The sequence below is a fragment of the Scyliorhinus torazame genome, chromosome 2 (assembly GCF_047496885.1).
Source record: "Scyliorhinus torazame isolate Kashiwa2021f chromosome 2, sScyTor2.1, whole genome shotgun sequence".
Lineage (NCBI taxonomy): Eukaryota > Metazoa > Chordata > Chondrichthyes > Carcharhiniformes > Scyliorhinidae > Scyliorhinus > Scyliorhinus torazame.
The window spans coordinates 43602907-43622404 of NC_092708.1; the positions used below are offsets into that span (position 1 = coordinate 43602907).

The 19498-nt window shown below is 47.7% G+C and overlaps 1 protein-coding gene across 50 annotated transcripts in view; it reads left to right on the top strand.

The window, feature by feature from the left end:
• neb (nebulin) overlaps nucleotides 1–19498 on the top strand; it is a 376446-nt gene that overhangs the window by 47280 nt on the left and 309668 nt on the right. For all 50 annotated transcript variants that reach the window (XM_072470732.1, XM_072470804.1, XM_072470803.1 and 47 more), the window contains 7 exons: nucleotides 1218–1334; nucleotides 3610–3711; nucleotides 3802–3909; nucleotides 4006–4110; nucleotides 8532–8630; nucleotides 9656–9760; nucleotides 11965–12072. In XM_072470732.1, coding sequence (XP_072326833.1) covers nucleotides 1218–1334; nucleotides 3610–3711; nucleotides 3802–3909; nucleotides 4006–4110; nucleotides 8532–8630; nucleotides 9656–9760; nucleotides 11965–12072 — 744 coding nt within the window. The remainder of the gene's footprint in view (nucleotides 1–1217; nucleotides 1335–3609; nucleotides 3712–3801; nucleotides 3910–4005; nucleotides 4111–8531; nucleotides 8631–9655; nucleotides 9761–11964; nucleotides 12073–19498) is intronic.

The following is a 19498-nucleotide window of genomic DNA, read 5'->3' on the forward strand; positions in this document are numbered from 1 at the left end:
CCCTTTGGTCACTTTTGTATCTCTCTCCTCTCACCTTAAACCTATGCCCTCTAGTTTTAGACTCCTCTACCTTTGGGAAAATACGTTGACTATCTACCTTATCTATGCCCCTCATTATTTTATAAACCTCTATAAGATCACCCCAAAGCCTCTTACGCTCCAGGGAAAAAAGTCCCAGTCTATAGCTCAATCCACCTGTTAGCTGGAGAGCCAGCAAGAGACATGGTCTCCTCTTTTAGGGAAGGCCCACCATATTGAATGCCACTCAGCTACTTAACTGGACATTGTCAGGCCTTCCCTAAGTTAAGAGACCCCAAGGGCAGGGGGGGGGGGGGGGGTTGGAAGGAGGGTTGGCTGCAAGGGCAGGGGGTGTGGGTCGCCTCAGGCCCCCATCCCTACGTTAGCACGTTAGCAACCCCAAATGAGTTTGTGTTGTACTCCCACCCTGGTTGGCCACCACCCTCCCACTGGGTTAACACCACTAGCAGTGGAATGAAGACTTTAAGTGGGTACTAATTGCCCATTTAAGGGCTCAATGGGTGGCCGACCATGGGCCTATCTGCCACAAACTTAATCAGGGATGAAGGGAAGGGGGCTATCCTCTCACCCCTTGACACCCAAAGCCGTCATGGGGGAGGGAATTGAATTCTGCCCAAGGAGAGAAATCTCCGTAAATGGAAAGAAACAAATGGAATTGCACTGGAAGTAATCCAGGACAGAAACCTGGTCACATCAGCTTGGATCTGAACTGCAAATTGATACAATATGGTCAGTGTTCTATGTTTAAAACTGCAGCAAATATGAAAGTTAATCATGGGAGGAAAAACGGTTTCTAAGTAGGATTAATTTAATGGGCGAGTCTGCTGGTAGGTTGACTGACTTGTGAAGGTTAAATTCTGAAGTATTGTGTTACTATTGTTTCCGAACAAGCGCTGGAATGTGGCGACTAGGGGCTTTTCACAGAAACCTCATTGCAATGTAAGCCTACTTGTGACAATAAAGATTATGGTAATTGTACTATTATCCTGCGTTTTTTAATACTTTCAGGACCTGAACTTACTCATTGAGCCTTGTTTGAATAAATTGAGTCAGGTTCTGGCATCTTTTGGGCCACAACACTCCGAAACCAAATTATGGGCTGTTACATCACGAACCACTTACCATATTAGCCGAAGAATTGAAGCTCCAACAATCATTTATATCTTTGGCTTTTACAGGTAAAATACAGAGCTGATTATGAGAAGAACAAAGATAAAACTGATTACAATGTTCTACCGGCCACAGAAAATCCTCTGCTTCAACAACTCAAGCACGCCGGCAACATATCAAGTGATGTAAGTATTTGCAACCACATGGTATCTTTACCCCATTCCAGCTGAGATTATTCATGAGGGCCCCGCCTTCTCAATCTTGCCCCTCTCCTGAGATGTGGTGACCCTCACGCTAAATCACCACCAGTCAAAGGGGAAAGCAGCCTATGGTCATCTGGGGCTTTACTTTTACTTACACAGTGACAAGCAATCCTAGGTGGGGAAGGAGTAAAATGACAGGAACAATGGTGTCTTAGAAAAGGTAAGTATTGTTCTTGCTGGAATTCTGAAGTAAAAGCAGAAAATGTTGGAAATTCGTAGCAGGTCAGGGAACAGAGCAGGGGGCACAATTGATGAGTCAGGGTAGAGACAAACCATTAAAGCGAGGCGAGATGGTTCAAAGCTTGTTGAAGAGAGAAGTGGAGTGGTGGAGGAGTTTCGGGATGGCATTCAGAAAGTGCCTGCTTTGAGGGGTTTTAAACATAATAGCGAGGTGAAGGTGATATTGCAAGGTGTTATGACACCCTGGCTAGCTAGTGAGCGGTCAGTTCCAACCCCCCTTGACCCAGAGTCGCAACACAATTGAATTAAGCAATGGTTCTTAGAAAAATACCCAGCGTCTTTGGCCCTTGGCTGCCTAATAATTATAGTCACCTGGGGCGTCATTCTTCCACCACCCGCCGAGTTGGAGAATGGCCGTTGGCCGCCGTGAATCCCGCCCCCGCCCCCGCCGAAGTCTCCGGTACCGGAGATTGGGCGGGGGCGGGAATCGGGCCGCGCCGGTTGGCGGGACCCCCCGGTCAATTCTCCGGCCCAGATGGGCCGAAGTCCCGCCCAGAAATTGCCTGTCCCGCCGGCGTAAATCAAAGCTGGTATTTACCGGCGGGACCAGGCGGCGTGGGCGGGCTCCGGGGTCCTGGGGGGGGGCGCGGGGCGATCTGACCCCAGGGGTGCCCCCACGGTGGCCTGGCCCACGATCGGGGCCCACCGATCCGCGGGCGGGCCTGTGCCGTGGGGGCACTCTTTCCCTTCCGCCTCCGCCACGGCCTCCACCGTGGCAGAGGCGGAAGAGACTCTCCCCACTGCGCATGCGCGGGAAACTGTCGGCCGCCGCTGACGCTCCCGCGCATGCGCCGCATTTCCGCGCCAGCTAGCGGGGCAACAAACGCCATTTCCGCCAGCTGGCGGGGCAACAAACACCATTTCCGCCAGCTGGCGGGGCGGAAATCCCTCCGGCGCCGGCCTAGCCCCTCAATGTTGGGGCTCGGCCCCCAAAGATGTGGAGCATTCCATACCTTTGGGCCGGCGCGATGCCCGTCTAATTGGCGCCGTTTTTGGCGCCAGTCGGCGGACATCGCGCCGTTGGGGGAGAATTTCGCCCCTGGTTTGTAAATTTAAACACAATTACTTTTTATTTCTAACAAGAACTGTAATAAAATATGCAACAAATACAACTGGTTAACTATTCTCTAATCCCCCACTTTAACTTTCCCCCGCCCTCTCTCTTTCTCTCTCTCTCTATATATATATACACAGACACACACACACACAAGACAGACAAACACTGAGGGGGGGGGGAGAGGGGGGGAAATATTAAGGAACATCAAAAGATAAGAGTCTTTGTTTCAGATGGTTGTTTTTAGCACCTTTCGTCTCTTCAAATTATGATCTCAGTTCGAGGTTTCCACTGTAGATTTATTTAGGTCTCTGGAGATTCAGGAATGCATCAACTCATAGCCTTTCTGGAGGGAAGAGAGGGAGCAGGTCCTTGTCCCTGTGTGTCCAGGATTTAAACTGAGCTCCTTGGGTCTCTGAAAATCATTCCACTCAGGCAGGACCCAATCACCACCTGTTACCAGGCAGAATACGGTGTTTTGGCTAATTCAGTCGCCACCAGTCAATCAATCGAACCGAGTCCCACCCCATCTCTCGGGTGCCAAAAAGTTTGGGTCTTGCTGTCCAAAGCTAGCAGTACCATATACTATGCTGCAACTTTTTGACTTCCTCCTTCCCTCTGCTTCTTGACTTAAAGACACATGTCCATTAAGCATCCATGGATCAAAATGATAACGGCAAAAATAAAGAAAGGGGAAATAAGGGAATCAGCAGGAAGAACCCTTTCAAGGGGATGCAGAAAAAGCAGAGTGTGAGGCCAGAAGGAGGCAGGAATGGGAGACTGCAGACATGGATTGGGCCAAGGTCATGGAGGGACATGAAGATGACAATTTAAATTCTACTGGGTCAAAATATGGACAGTCTGCTCTGGAAACACAGTCACGGGTTCCTTTTATGCTTGCAGAAAAAGTACAAGGCAGATTATGAAAAGGCACGCAAAAAAAGCATGAACTACTGCGAAACCCCAAAGTTCAAAACTGACAAAGTGCTCGCAGATCTCAGTGATGTAAGTACTGCAGTGATCTCACGGCCTTGGGACTAACCTTCAGTATTTGAACTGAGCTGACACCATTGCTGTGGATATTATCCATTTCAGGTCAAATATAAGAAGAATTATGAAGATAGAATCAAGGGCCATTATGTTGGCAGCCATGAGGATCCATATATGATTCACTGTTTGAAGGTTGGAGCAATGAAAAGCGATGTAAGTAAACAAAACTTAGTTTGCTAGCAATTGGCAAATTATTGCTTTTTTGTTACCGCTGCCGATAAATAATGCAAATGTTCTCTTTTTATGAAGAAAAATTATAAGGCGGACTACGAACAAGATAAAGGATGTTGTTACTTTCCACAAACAGTCACTCCAGAGTATGAAGCTATGAAGAACTCCTACAAGTGTAAAGACGTAAGCTTCTCCAAAGTGTTCCATCACTATCACCTCAGTTTGACAACTTCATCAGGAATTCCCATTCTCCATTCACAAATCCAAGTCTTAATGCTATCCATTCCAGTTAGTGATTATTGCTGTGAGGTGGAGAGATTTTTAAAAATAAATCACAAAAGCACATGGGGAATTAACAATTGGTCACAGGTAGGTTCAATGGAAATCTGTTACAACAACAACAAGTTGCATGTCTAAAAGAACATAAAACATAAGAAATAGGAGCGGGAGTACATCGCCTGGCTCCTCGAGCCTGGTCGGATTCTCAGTATGATCAATAAGTTGGTCTTGCCTCAATTCCACATTCCCACCCATTCCGAGTTTCCTTCCTTCCCTGAGAGACTAATATCTGACTATCTGAGCTCACCTTGACTGCACTCCACACATCTGTGGGGGGGGGGGGTCTCCGAGAAGGGAGGGGTGTCTCCCAGGGGGTTTCTCCCAGGCCATTAGAGACGGGTGGATGGTCGGGGACAGGGCAGTACCACCTGGGCACACAGGCAGTGCCACCTGGGCACTCTGGCACTGTCACCCTGGCAGTGTCAGGGTGGCACTACCAGGCTGGCAGGCACATTTCCAGGGTGCCAGGCTCAGAGTGCCAAGTTGGCACTGTAAGGCCTCGGGGGCGTTATCAGATGGAAAGTGTGAGAGCATGTTTCTGGGTAGCCTCTCCGAGGTTAGGGGAGGTGAGGGGGGGGGTCTAAAACGGTGGGAGAGGGGGAGGGCTGAAAGGATGGGGGGGGGGTGGGGGGCAAGATCAGGGCAGTCAGACAAAATTATGCCACAATCTGCGAGGAGCCTTTCCTACTTGGATCGCCAGCAGGAAATTACTCCAGTGCGGCCTCGGCGGAGAGAAACTCCCAAGACCAAAAAAGGTAAGTGCCGTTGAATAGCAGGATATTTCTTGGTGCAGCAGCCACCGGGAAGCGCCCTGCGAAACACACCCAAAATCCAGTCACCAATTTCTTTCTGTTGAATCGCGTCCATATTTTACAATTCATTTTGACGGGATGTGGGTGTTGTTGGCTAGGCCAACATTTACTATGAATCCTTTCTTAGATATTGAGACCAAAACTGCATATAGAACTCCAGGTGTGGCCTCATCAAAATCCTTTTCAATTGTAGCAAGACTTCCTTTGCAATAAAGGTCAAAATGCCAGATAAATTTCTAATTGCTTCCTGTACCTGCATGCTAACTTTCTGTATTCCTTGTACGTGTATACACAAGTCTCTTTGAACATCAACATATAAAATATTCTGCATGAATAACCTCACCCATCCCTATATTTTACACCATCTGCCACTTTGTTGCCCACCCGCTTAACCAGTCTATAGCTGGAATTTTCCAGACCCCCCCCCCTCCCCGTGGCGGGTTTCCCCTTGGTGGGGCCAGCGAGTCATTGAACCCTCTGTTCACATCAGTGAGACCAGAAGATCCCACCAGAGTGAGGGGCTGAAAAATGCTGGCCTACATCTCTTTGCATTAGAGTCATAACGTTTTACACCGCAGAAAGAGGCCCTTCAGCCTATAGTGTCTGTGCCGGCTATCAATCACCTATTGATTCTAATCCCATTTTAGAAAAATAGAAACATAGAAAATAGGTGCAGGAGTAGGCCATTTGGCCCTTTGAACCTGCACCACCGTTCAATATGATCACGGCTGATCGTGCAAATTCAGCATCCCACTCCCACTTTCTCTCCATACCCCTTGGTTCCTTTAGCCGTAAGGGCCACGTCCAGCTCCCTCTTGAATATATCCAACAAACCGGCCCCAACAGCTTTCTGTGGTAGAGAATTCCACAAGTTCTCAACTCTCTGAGAGAAGAAGATCTTCCTCATCTCAACCCTGAATGGCTTACCCCTTATTCTTAAGCTGTGACCCTTAGTTCTGTACGTCCCCAACGTCTGGAACATTCTTCCCGCATCTAGCCTGTCCAGGCCCATCAGGATTTTATATGTTTCTATGAGATCCCCTCTCATTTTTATAAACTCCAGTGAGTACCAGCCCACTCCATCCAGTCTTTCTTCAAATGTCAGTCCTGCCATCCCGGGAATTAGTCGGGTGAACCTTCGCTGGACACCCTCAATGGCAAGAACGTCCTTCCTCAAACTAGGAGACCAAAACTTTACACAATACTCAAGGGCTGGGATTCTCCACTACCCGGCGGGGCGGGGGGTCCCGGCGGGATGGAGTGGCGGGAACCACTCCGGCGTCGGGCCGACCCAAAGGTGCGGATTTCTCCGCACCTTTAGGGGCCGAGCTCTCACCTTGAGGGGCTTGCCCCGCGCCGGAATGGTTGGCGTGCCGCCGGCTGGCGGGAAAGGCCTTTGCTATATGTAGTGATCAAAGGGACCTCGCCAGTCGACGGAAGGCCACGCATGCACGGGAGCGTCGGCGGCTGCTGACATCATCCCCGCGCATGCTCAGGGGGGGGTCACTTCCGCATCGGCCATCGCGGAGGCAATGGCCGAGGTGGAAGGAAAAGAGTGCCCGCATGGCACAGGTCCGCCCGCGGATCGGTGGGCCCCGATCGCGGGCCAGGCCACCGTGGGGGCACCCCCTGCGGCCAGATCACCCCGCGCCCCCGCCATGACCCCAGAGCCCGCCCGCGCCACCAGTGCCGCCGGGAAGAGAGGTGGTTTTATTCACGCTATATGTAGTGATCAAAGTAAATCTCCTCTAATGACAAGGATAAAATTGGAAAATATAAAATTTTGATATTTGATAAGGTTCCACACAAACAACTTTGGCTCATCTAATTAAAGTTGAAATTTAGATCGGGAGGGATGGGGGGAGGACTTTTCTTCTCCCCGCAGTGTGTTTCTAGTCAACTGGAGACTGCCTGCTGTTGGCGGGATCCTGTTCCTGCCGCTGTCAATGAGATTTCCCATTGAATCAACCCCCCACCATCGGGAAACCTGGAGCGGTGTCGGCGGGATCACAAGATTTCGCTGATGAGAACAGCTGGAAAATCACCCCCCCCCCAGATATTTTTGCTAGAGTTGTTCAAAGTGGAGCAAGCTATCAATTTTTCATGTTTTCAAAATCTATTAAGAGTTGATCTTCTGAGGGCATTTCTCCTTCAAATCTTCAAACACTTATTGAGGTTAAGAGAGGAATATAATTTGAGAACCGCAAACTATTCAAGGAGAAAAGGCAGACGTGGAAATTTATTTAGTTGGGTCAGCAAGTTAGAATTCGAAAGGATCAGAACACCACATGATTGTAGCATTTGGAGTGATAGACCCACAGTGAACTTTGTTTAAAACCATTCCTCTTTGTATCAACAATATCAACAATTGGATATAACCAATTGTTTGGTTATATCCTTTGGGATGCTTGGAAGGTGACTGTGCAAATATAATTTTAGATGTTCTGAAGGTCACTTGCTGAAAGCCATTGTTGCTTATATTGGTTAATGCAATGTGATTTACTTTGATGAATGTCGCTCCTGAAAATAAATACAGTTCACATTTTTAAATGGGCACATTGCTTTCTTTACAATTATTTCTTAAGTCTTGCTGATGCTCACAATTCTATAATATATCCAAGACTAGCATCTGTTCAGAATTGTGTAGCCTCTTATTTATCCTGAGGGAATGATCACCAGACATTGCAATTCTTTTCTATACCACTTCATGCCAGGCCATTTATATTGGAGCATGACACCAAGTGGATCACAGAACTTATAATCACAGGATTTATTTATCAACTACAACAAAACATGAATTTTATAACCCGCATGAGACCTATGGGGTCAGACCAATTAGTTTCCCCGTGTGTCTTGTTGAGTACGAGCTTCCCCGCTGAGAGGCAGGGACCCCCATCAGTAGAATGGTGGACACTATGTATAAAAGCTCGCCTCGAGTGCGAGCCGAGCAGGGAAGTTCTGACTTAGAACTTAACACGTGTAAATTGTTTCTTGATCAATAAACAAACAGCTTCTTTTAGCCTCTTGTGTGGACTCCTCTTTGGACGCAATAATGATGTAACAATTTTATTGAAACATAGTTGGAGAGATTCCTGCCTGAGGTGAAGAATAATTTGCATAGTTAGCACACCTTTCTAAGTTGTTTCACACCTTTATCAGTGGACTTGACAGAGAAAGCTAACTCACCAAAGCATTCGCCCAAAAAGATGGTATCGCTAAAATTGTGTTGGGGTACCCAAACTAAATGTGGCCTGCACTTGCATTCGACTTCCTCATGCCTTAATCCATTCGCTACATAGAAACAGGCAGGTGGTTTCCACCCAACCCTTTCCAAAATAAAACAAGCTGTATATTTGTATTCATATGTACATCAATGAAATGGTAATAATGGCTTGAATGACGTTCATCCTAAACCATGTGTAAACTGTCTTTGTTGCCTTGTTTTAATTACAGCAAGTCTATAAATCACACCCTGATAAAATCAAGTTCACTCAAGTAACTGATTCTCCAGTGATGTTGCAAGCTCTGGTCAATGCAAAGCAACTGAGCGATGTGAGTATCACGGAATGCTCCAGCTTTCTCACAGGTGTCATTGGAGCTATTCAATCCTCCTGGTTTTGGCCTTGTGATTCTTGCATATTACATTTGAAAAGCATTGCCAAAACTCACGGAATATCTGTACGTAAATATCTGTACCATTTCAAATGTAAAAATGATCTCAAAAACGCCTATAGTGATATTCTCCGCTTTACTCTTTTTAATCAAACTTACTGAGCTGAAGACAACATAATCCACCATCTCTATTTTCAGTTAAGAAAGAGAGATTAGCATTTGTATGGTTTCTTTCAGTTTTGTGTTGTAAATAGATTCTGCACCATACAAAAAAAATCAGTGCGATTGAGCTGATATCGGCCAGTCGTAAACACGTATCATACGTGGGTTATGTCGTCCTGTCACATAGAATTTTATCTTTAATACTCTGCAAAGGAATTATATCTGATTGCGCAATGATGTGTGAAGTATTTTTTTGTACTTTGCACAATATTGGTTCAAGATGTGTTTATGGGGCGGGATTCTCCGACCCCCCACCGGGTCGGAGAATCGCCGGGGGTCGGCGTGAATCCCGCCCCCGCTGTCCTCCAAATTCTCCGGCCCCCAAAAAATCGGCCCGGCGTGAGTCGCGCCGCCCACCTCGGAGAATGGCAGGGACCGGCGCATCTCAATGGGCCCCGGGGCTGCTCGAATTCTCTGGCCCACGATGGGCTGAAGTCCCGCCCGGCCTTTGTCAGTCCCGCTGGCGCAAATTGGAGTAGGTCCTTACCGACGGGACCTGGCGGCGCGGGCGGCCTCTGGGGATCTTGGGGGGCGCGCGGGGGGATCTGGCCCTGGGAGGTGCCCCCACGGTGGCCTGGCCCGCGATCGGGGCCCACCGATCCGTGGGCGGGCCTGTGCCGTAGGGGCACTCTATCCTTCCGCACCGGAGGCTGTACCGGTCCGCCATTCCCGGTGCGGAAGCCCTCTGCACATGCACGGGGTTGACGCCAGCAGACGCTTATTGACTTTTTTTTTTCCTGCAGCTAAACTACAAAGCAAAGTATGAGAAGGAAAAGTTCAAATGTACAATTCCCCATGATGATCCCTTTTTCATCCAGTCGAGGGTGAATGCATACAATCTGAGCAATGTAAGTACTTTCTAGTGGCTTCAGAGTTGTTCTTTTATACTTTTTTTTGGTGAGTTTATTCTGAACAAAGAGGTTGCTAAATCTGGGTGAATCTTGGGTGATCGTATGCCAATAAAACACCACTGATTTTGGAAAACCCCTCTCTGAAGCAATTAAAATCACCATGGCGACCAGAGGTTGGAGGTGTGGGAGCATGAGGAAGATTGGGGAAGAGAAGAACCAGCTGTTACTCAGGCACCATTTTGAACTGAATCTATTTGTTCCTTATGACCTGAGGGAGGAAGTGGGAGGGCAAGCTTGACTGGCAGCTTTCTGGCCACCTTGAGACAAGGGGAGGCATCAGGAATGGAGCCCAGAATTCTGTAAGGTAGCAAACAGGTGGGCAAAGACCCATACGTTGGGAAGTTAGTTGGTGAGGTTTATTGAGAAGGTTTGTTGAAAATACAGCATCCATTTAAAATCACTAGTGGGGTCTTTGAGAATACGAGTCCAGGTTTCACTGTCATCTTCCAACTGCCCCAGTCTAACAATACTCCTCTGCTGAATACTCACTGGGCTGAATTTTAGACTCCCCGGCAGTGAGTTTGAAGGTTGTGGGGATGACATAAAATCCAATGCATGGCTATTCCACTGTCTACATGCCTGCTCCCGACCTGTCAGATATTTTACAGAAGGTGGGGGAGATGTTGGGTGGCCCTGGGTCTATTTAGGCCTTTCAGTGGCCATTAATTAGCCTCATCAGAACCCCATTGGTATTTTACCTGCAGTGGGGGAGGTGAACATAAGAACTAGGAGCAGGAATAGGCCATTTGGCCCCTTGAGCCTGCTCCGCCATTTAATAAGATCATGGCTGATCTTTTTGTGGACTCAGCTCCACTTACCAGCCTGCACTCCATAACCCTTAACATCAAGAATCAAGCCCAGCAACTTTAATCGTGCAATCAGATATCAGGCCCTCTAAGCTCTATGAAGGCACCTTTCCTCAAGTAATGAATCCTTTAACTCCTCCCTGTTCCACCCCCCACCCCCCTCCACCCCCTCACCCTCCTTGTTGAGAATCCTGACAGTGCATTTACCTAGGCTCCTTGGTGTGCTGGGATTGACTGTAGTCCCAGCAGTGGCCATTGCTCCCAACTGGTGCTGCTGGGGTACAGATGGTTTGTAGCTTTCTAAGGCAGGATTCCTCCTGAGGTAATTCTAAGCAATTAACACTGCCCCTGGTATTAAATTGATTGGGATGGTGGCGGCGGCTTCAGGATCGAGGGAACCCCCCTCCCCCCCCCACAACATTTTAGCTGGGATCGCCAGCCGGCCAATGGGGTTTCCCATTCTGGGCAGTACCACGTCGTTGGGAAATTCCCGGCTTGCTAGATTCCCGACAATGGAGAATCCAGCCCCTAATCTTTCTTGTCCTACTGTGGATGGGATTCCTTCGTTTTTAGTTTAATTCAAAGTCATTTTTATTGAACTATGTTGAAGGCTTTCTTAAAGTGTATCTGGACTGTACTTAACTTATACTCTTGAGGTCTTTTGAACGTATTATAATTTCACACTGACTGTTACACAGTACTGGTCGAACCTACCCATATTTCCCTCTTGGCTTTTTCTGATGCTGATTACTTCAACTTCAGTTTAATCGTATTGTAGTCAATAGTCCCCAAAACCTCCACTACTGCTGTTTCTCATTACTACCTGCCGAGAAACACTTATCTTCCATGAAGACTATCAGTACAGGAACTGGTATGTAAAGAAATTCAGATACAGCATTCAGGCCATCTTCGTGGACAAGGAAACATCCCGCTGGGTGGCCTGTGGCCTCAACTGTAGCCATCATAGTGTGGTGGTTGAGGTAAGTGGGTTTTAAAAAGCTCACTGCAGTGTTGGCCCCCAGATTACCTCTGGGAGGCAGGCCTCTTACTATCATTTTGGACACTGCAGGGGACCCATCTGCCAACTGGAACATTCCAGTTAATGTGAGAGAGCGGCCTTAATAAACCCATCAATAGTGCCAGCTGGCTGCACGTTGCCTGCAGGTGGCTAGCCACTACACCCCTAACCTGGCCCTTGGGCCTGAATAGTACTGGCTAGGTAAGCAGGTGAGAAATTCTGTGCCAACTTACCTCCAATTCCACCCCCATCGAACTTTGAAAATCTGGTCATGGCATTGCCCGTTAACGTTTACATGCTGCTTTCTTTCTTGCTAGAATTGTTACAACTATGACTGGAACAGAGATAAGGCCAAACATTGCCACATCAAAGAGGATTCTATCCCTGTAGTTGCAGCAAAGGCAAATAGAGATATTGCAAGTGATGTAAGTAATCTTGGATGATTTTTAACATTAACATATGTAGCAAATGAAAAATTTCTAAAACTCAAGCAAGAGCTGCTACCATGAGTAGTTGAGGTTAATCGCACAAATGCATTTAAGGAGAAGTGAGATAAATAGGTAGCGAAAATAGGGAATGAAGGATATATTCATGGGACTAGGTGCCGTTGAATGGGAGGAGACTTGTCCAGAGATGACCAGTGGCATGGATCAATGGGGCCGAAGTAATTTTTGAATTCATTCATGGGTGTGGGTGTCACTATCTAGGCCAACATTTATTGTCAATCTCTAATTGCCCTTGAGAAGGTGGTGGTGAGCTGCCTTCTTGAACTGATGTAATCCATGTGGTGTGGTAAACCCACTGTTGGGGAGGAAGTTCCAGAGTTATTACCCAGCAACAGTAAAGGAATGCCGATATATTTCCAAGTCAGGATGCTGAGTGGCTTGGAGGGGAACTTACAGGTACCGGTGTTCCGATGCCCTTGTCCATCTAGAATCTGGATGGTAGTGGTTGTGGGTGTGGAAGGTGCGGTTGAAGGAGCCTTGGTGAGTTCCTGCAGGGCACCTTGTAGATGGTACGCATTGCAGCCACTGCATCAGAGGTGGAAGGAGTGGATGTTTGCGGAAGGGGTGCCAATCAAGTAGGGCTGCTTTGTCCTGCATGGTATTGAGGTTCTTGTGTGTTGTTGGAGCTGCACTCATCCAGGCAAGTGGAGAGTATTCCATCACTACCCTGATTTGTATCTTGCAGTTGGTGGACATGGCTTTTGTGGGTCAGGAGGTGAGTTACTTACCATAGGATTCTTAGCCTGTGACCTGTTCGAGGGGGATAGATAGAGTGGACGTTCAGAGACTATTTCCTCGGGTGGATGTAGCTGTTACAAGGGGGCATAACTGTAAGGTTCAGGGTGGGAGATATAGGAGGGATGTCCGAAGTAGGTTCTTTACTCAGAGAGTGGTTAGAGTGTGGAATGGACTGCCTGCTGTGATAGTGGAGTTGGACACTTTAGGAACTTTCAAGCGGTTATTGGATAGGCACATGGAGCACACCTGAATGACAGGGAGTGGGATAGCTTGATCTTGGTTTCGGACAAGGCTCGGCACAACATCGAGGGCCGAAGGGCCTATTCTGTGCTGTACTGTTCTATGTTCTATGTTCTGTTCTTGTAACCACAGCATTTATATGGCTAGTCCAGTTCAGTTTCTGGTCAATGGCAATCTCCAGTTGCTTGAATCTGTGCTGCATATTCCTTCTAATTCTATGCAATTCCATGTAATCTGCCAGAAATGTGCAGCAGGTACATCAGCATCTGAACAAGATAAATCTCAAGGGAAATTAGGGTTAGGCATCAAATAATAACCTTGCCAGCGATGCTCACAGAAGAATTGAAAACAGCACATTTTGGGTGGATTCTAAAGTGAATGCTAGAAGATGGATGAATTCCTTTTCTGGGATTGAGTCAAGTTTCAGCCTTGTTGCTCTGATTAGGGATAGTAAAACTGTTAGATGATGCACAAAGATAATCCCAGTGATGCTATGAAAAGACATTAAAAGAACAGAACGGCATGTGATTAACAAAAAAAAGTGGCGGAAAGCACAACAAAAAAGAGACCAAGCAGTGGCGGATCGGGGAAGAAAATCTCATTGACAATTGCGCGGAGTCAGAAGTTGCGAAGATCAATGTATAGACAAGAGATCTAGATATCCCTGAGGTAAGGTGGGATGTGGTCCTTTTTGAACAACGTAGGAGGTCAAGATACAAATATGAATTGGATGGAATTATTTGGCAGAATGCCTACCTAATTTCAAATGGGTCACCCTATTGTAGAGGGGATTATGCTATAAGCAGCCATGCAGTATAATAGATTGGAGAAAGTTCATGTAAATTGTTGTTGCAGACCAAAGGAATGTTTTAGGTTGGAGCTTTTCTGGATTTTTGCCATCACCTTAGTGTCCACTTTCAGTGATATTGGCAACACAGGATTAGTTAAAGTGTTAATGCTAACATTTTCTCTTCTAGAAAATGTTGCAATATGCCTTTCAGGGATATCAGCATGACATCATCAGAAGGGAAGTGCGTCATGTGATTCAGTCTTGGTTTCACTGTTGCTTTTGAGCAGAGCACACACAGGAAGCTCTGCTACTGATGTCTTCAGGTTTTCTGCCTCTGCATAAATATTCGCATGTGCCTAGCCTAAATAAATCAACCCACAGCGTGTTTACACAAACCCTTATGGGTGATTGATGCCTATATCATTATAACAACGTGACAAGGCACTCAGCAGAGGTCAAACAGCCCGGCAGCAAGATTAAATACAGGCATTACATGGTGAACGATCTTAGATCATGCAGCATATCATGTGGAGACCCTTGATGCTTTGGTCAGACCATATTGAAGTTGCAGCATTGGAGAGTGTTGGGAAGTAGTGGCTGACTGCGTGGAAAGATTTTGAAGACACAGTGCAGAGATAGCGCTGAAATAAAGAGCTGGTAAGCAGACTGATCCTTCATGCTGAGAGTGCAGTGCACAGCCTGTCAGTTCAGTGAGTGGAACAGCGCATCGAGAGGACCAGCACTGGGTTAGCTCTGCCAGGAATGGCGACTGGGTTAGGTCAATAGCAAACGAGGAAGATAAACAAAAACAATATCATAAAAATCGGACAAGAGAAGGTTGTGATGATAATGGGCGGAGCTTCAGGAAACCACGCAAAAGTGGCAAAGGGACAGTCTTCCCTGTGGGTGGCACGGTAGCACAGTGGTTAGCACTGTTGCTTCACAGCTCCAGGGTCCCAGGTTCGAGTCCCGGCTTGGGACACTGTCTGTGTGGAGTTTGCACGTTCTCACCGTGGTGGCGTGGGTTTTACTTTGGATGCTCCGGTTCCCTCTCACAAGTCCCGAAAGACGTGCTGTTGGGTAATTTGGACATTCTGAATTCTCCATATGTGTACCCGAACCGGCACCGGAATGTGGCGACTCGGGGCTTTTCACAGTAACTTCATTGCAGTGTTAATGTAGGCCTACTTGTGACAATAAAGATTATTATTATTATTATAAAAAAAGGAAAACCAATAGGATATTGTCAGAATGTCCACAAGATTCCCCAGATTGATTTGGAATGCAGGTGACCTATTATCCGAATTCGGAATGTTTCAGCAGTGCGCAGAGCAATGGGACTGGATTCTGCGCCACATTTCTGTTTCACCCCGCCGGCGGGATGCTCCGTTACGCCGACTTGTCAACGGGGTTTCCCATGGTGGGGCAGCCCCACACCGCCAGGAAACCCCCGGGCTGCCGGAAAAACGAAACATCCTGCCGGCGGAGAATCTAGCCCATGGTTTCTCCATTCAGGTGTGTCTGAACCAGACAAGCAAGCCATAAAAATTCACAAAGCAATTGGGAGTGATGGTACACACAGGTTGAACACATCAAGATTATAAAAGAAGATCTAAAGGATTCAAAAAGATACGGAGTACATTGGAAGACAGTTTTGGAAAAAGATTAAACGTCTGCATTCATTAACTAGAGCTCATCATCTCAACAACAGCATCCAAAATCCATGTACCACTTTGTCAGTAGATGCAGAGAAAGGGTACATACTGATTTTTCAGATGCAGCTATCTGTCAGAACTGTTGAGCTGGTGATCGCATCCAGTCCCATGGAATAATTTCAGCAAGATCTGCTAACAAGCCCAAAATGTGTAGCACTGAAGAGCTACTGAGGGATGCACATAAGTACAAAGTGATCCTCGCAGGCTGTCAAAGCTTAAAAGTCTGAAGGACAACCCCAAATGTTGACACTCTCACTAAAACTTCCAAACCTAGCAAGCCATGTGAAAGGTGTGACCCCCTGCACCCATTAAGAAAATAACCAGCTTTTCCCCCGGCAATGCATGTGACAGAAAGGGCCACTAGCAGTGGCAGTGGACTAGAGTGAACGCTGATACAGAGAGCCATGCACTGATCGAAGCAAACCATACAAAACAGCGACATTCAATCAATATGAATAACTCTGCTACGGCACCCTGGGCTAATGCACAGTCAATTCCAGCTCCACTTCATGCAGAATCACAACACAAGTGAAATAACCAATAATTCTTAGAAACATATCCAAGGCTTTTGGCCACTGGCTGCCCAATAATTACAGTCACCAGGTTTGTAAGTTTAAACACAATTACGTACATTTATAACAAGAAGTATAATGAGATCTGCAGCAAATACAACAGGTCAGTGAGCAGCACGGTAGCACACATGGCTAGCAGTGTGGCTTCACAGCACCAGGGTCCCAGATTCGATTCCATGCTGGGTCACTGTCTGTGCGGAGTCTGCACGTTCTCCCTGTGTCTGCGTGGGTTTCCTCCGTGTGCTCTGGTTTCCTCCCACAGTCCAAAGACATGCAGGGTAGGTGGATTGGCCATGCTAAATTGCCGTTAGTGACCAAAAAAGTTAGGAGGGGTTATTGGGCTGTGGGGATAGGGTGGAAGTGGGGGCTTAAATGGGTCGATGAGCCCGCCGAATGGCCACCTTCTGCACTGTGTGCAAGTGCAGTCAATCCTTCTGGACATCGTGGAGATTAAAGGCACAGCGAATGTAGGCTTACCAGCGTGCTGTGACCTCACGATAGTGTCAATCCGTGGGAATTAGTCAGACCTCCTATTACACATGTATCTCAGAAACCAGTCCGAACACCTGAGTTCATGATTGAACATTGAAATATCCAGAGTGTCTCAACAAAATTAGCAGTTTCAAGGGAGATAACATTACACATCCAGGATAATGCAAGTATGTCAACTGACCTGGTACATTTTGCACAATGCAAATGCCGACAGTTAGAAGATAAAATGGCAAAAGCTTCTACATGGTGGAAACTGGGGAAAACCATAATTGAAAGATGTCCTGAATCAATTCCGTATGTCCAGGTGAGATCATTTTGACCTCCTCAGGATGAGCTAGGTATCTCTCGAGAATTCATGTTTAAAGGCAGGCTGGTCAGCATGCTGGACTCTTTGAACATGATATTTTTCAACACTTTAGATTTGCAAGAGAATGGGCGCTGAGAAGGCCTTCGACCGGGTGGAGTGGGGCTATTTGTGGGAGATGCTTGGACGGTTTGGGTTCGGGGAGGGACTGGTTAATTGGGTCAGGCTATTGTACCAGGCCCCAAAAGCTAGCGTTAAGACGAACAGGATAATGTCAGATTATTTCAGACTACATCGCGGGACCAGACAGGGTGCCCACTCTCCCTGTTGCTGTTCGCGCTGGCCATAGAGCCGTTGGCGATAGCGTTGAGAGTTGCAAAGGGGTGGAAGGGAATGACTGGGGGGGGTGGAACATTGGGTCTCTCTCTATGCGGACACCTGCTCCTGTACGTGTTGGACCCACTGGCCGGGATGGAAAATATACTGGAAACATTGAGGAAGTTCGGCCGGTTTTCAGGGTACAAATTAAATATGGCCAAGAGTGAGATGTTTGTGGTGCAGGCGAGGGGCCAGGAGAATAGAGTGAAGGAGCTGCCATTTAGGCTGGTGGAGGAAGGTTTCCGGTACTTGGGGATACAGGTGGCATGAGACTGGGGCAGGTTGCATAAGTTAAATTTGACTAGAGTGGTGGAACAAATGAAGAGGGAGTTTCGGAGATGGGATGCACTCCCGCTGTCACTGACGGGGAGGGTGCAGACTGTAAAGATGACAATTCTCCCTAGATTTCTGTTCATCTTCCAGTGCCTCCCGATCTTTATCCCACGGTCCTTGTTCAAAAGGACTGGCAAAATCATCATGAGCTTTGTCTGGGCGGGAAAATCCCCGCGGGTGAAGAAGGCGATGCTTGAAAGGAGCCGCAGAGAGGGGGGGCTGGCAATGCTTAGTCTGATCAACTACTACAGGGCGGCTAACATAGCCATGATAAGGAAGTGGATGGTGGGTACGGGGTCTATCTGGGAGCGAGTGGAGGCGGCTTCATGCAGGGGCACCAGTTTGGCCGCCCTGGTCACTGCTCCCCTACCGTTGTCGCCGGCCAGGTACTCCACCAGCCCGGTAGTGGGGGTGGCCCTGCGGATATGGGGCCAGTGGAGGAGGAATGTAGGGGGGGTGGGTGCATCTGTCTGGGCTACAATATGTGATAACCATCGATTTACCCCCGGGAACATGGATGGAGGGTTTCGAACATGGCGATGGGCGGGGGTGGGGAGGGTGGGCGATATGTTCCTGGAGGGGAGCTTTGCGAGTTTGAGGGGCCTGGAGGAGAAATTTGGGCTGGTAAGGGGAAATTACTTTAGGTATTTACAGATGCGGGACTTTGTACGCAGACAGGTCCCTTCCTTCCCACGCCTCCCGCCAATAGGGATCCAGGACAGAATAGTCTCTAGAGGAGAAGGAGGAGAGTCTCGGATATCTACAAGGTGCTTATGAAGGGGGAAGAGTCCCAGACAGAGGAACTGAAACTCAAATGGGAGGAGGAGCTCGGCAGGGAGGTGGAGGACGGGGTATGGGCGGAAGCCCTGAGTAGGGTAAACTCAACTGCAACATGTGCCAGGCTCAGCCTGATTCAATTTAAGGTCGTTCACCGGGCTCACATGACGGTAGCTCGGATGAGCAAATTCTTTGGGGTAGAGGACAAGTGTGCTAGATGCGCGGGAGGACCAGCGAACCATGTTCACATGTTTTGGGCATGTCCTAAGCTTAGGGGGTACTGAGAGGGATTTGCGGATGTCATGTCCCGGGTGCTGAAAACAAGGGTGCTGATGAGTCCAGGGGTGGCAATGTTTGGGGTTTCGGAAGACTCGGGAGTCCAGGTGGAGAAAGAGGCAGATGTTTTGGCCTTTGCTTCCCTAATAGCCCGGCGGCGAATACTGCTGGCATGGAGGGACTCAAAACCCCCGAAGACCGAACTGTGGCTTTCAGACATGTTAAGTTTTCTGGGTATGGAAAAAAATTAAGTTTGCCTTGAGGGGATCTGTATTGGGGTTCACCCGAAGGTGGCAATCATTCATCGACTTCTTTGGGGGAGAGTGAACGTCAGCAGGGTAGGGGGAGGGGTGGGGGAGGAAGAGGGGGGGAGGGGGGAGATTAGAGTAGAGTAGGAGGGATAAATAGGTGGGTAGTGTCTAGGGGAGAGGAACGGGCATGTGCAGTATGGTTTGATTGAAGTATTGGTTTTATATTGATGTTTGCACATTTCTGTTATGTGTAACTGTTTACAATGCCAAAATATACCTCAATAAAATTGTTTGCTAAAAAAAAAAGATTTGCAAGAGAAACAGTCTATTGGCCAGATAAAAACAATGTAATTGAAGTTGTCGTCAAGAAATGTGAGGCATAACAAGAGAATGTGCTGAGTCAGCACAAAGAACCATTGATTCCACATTACGTTCCGACCTATCCTTGGTCCAAAACTGCATCCAATCCCTTTCATGTC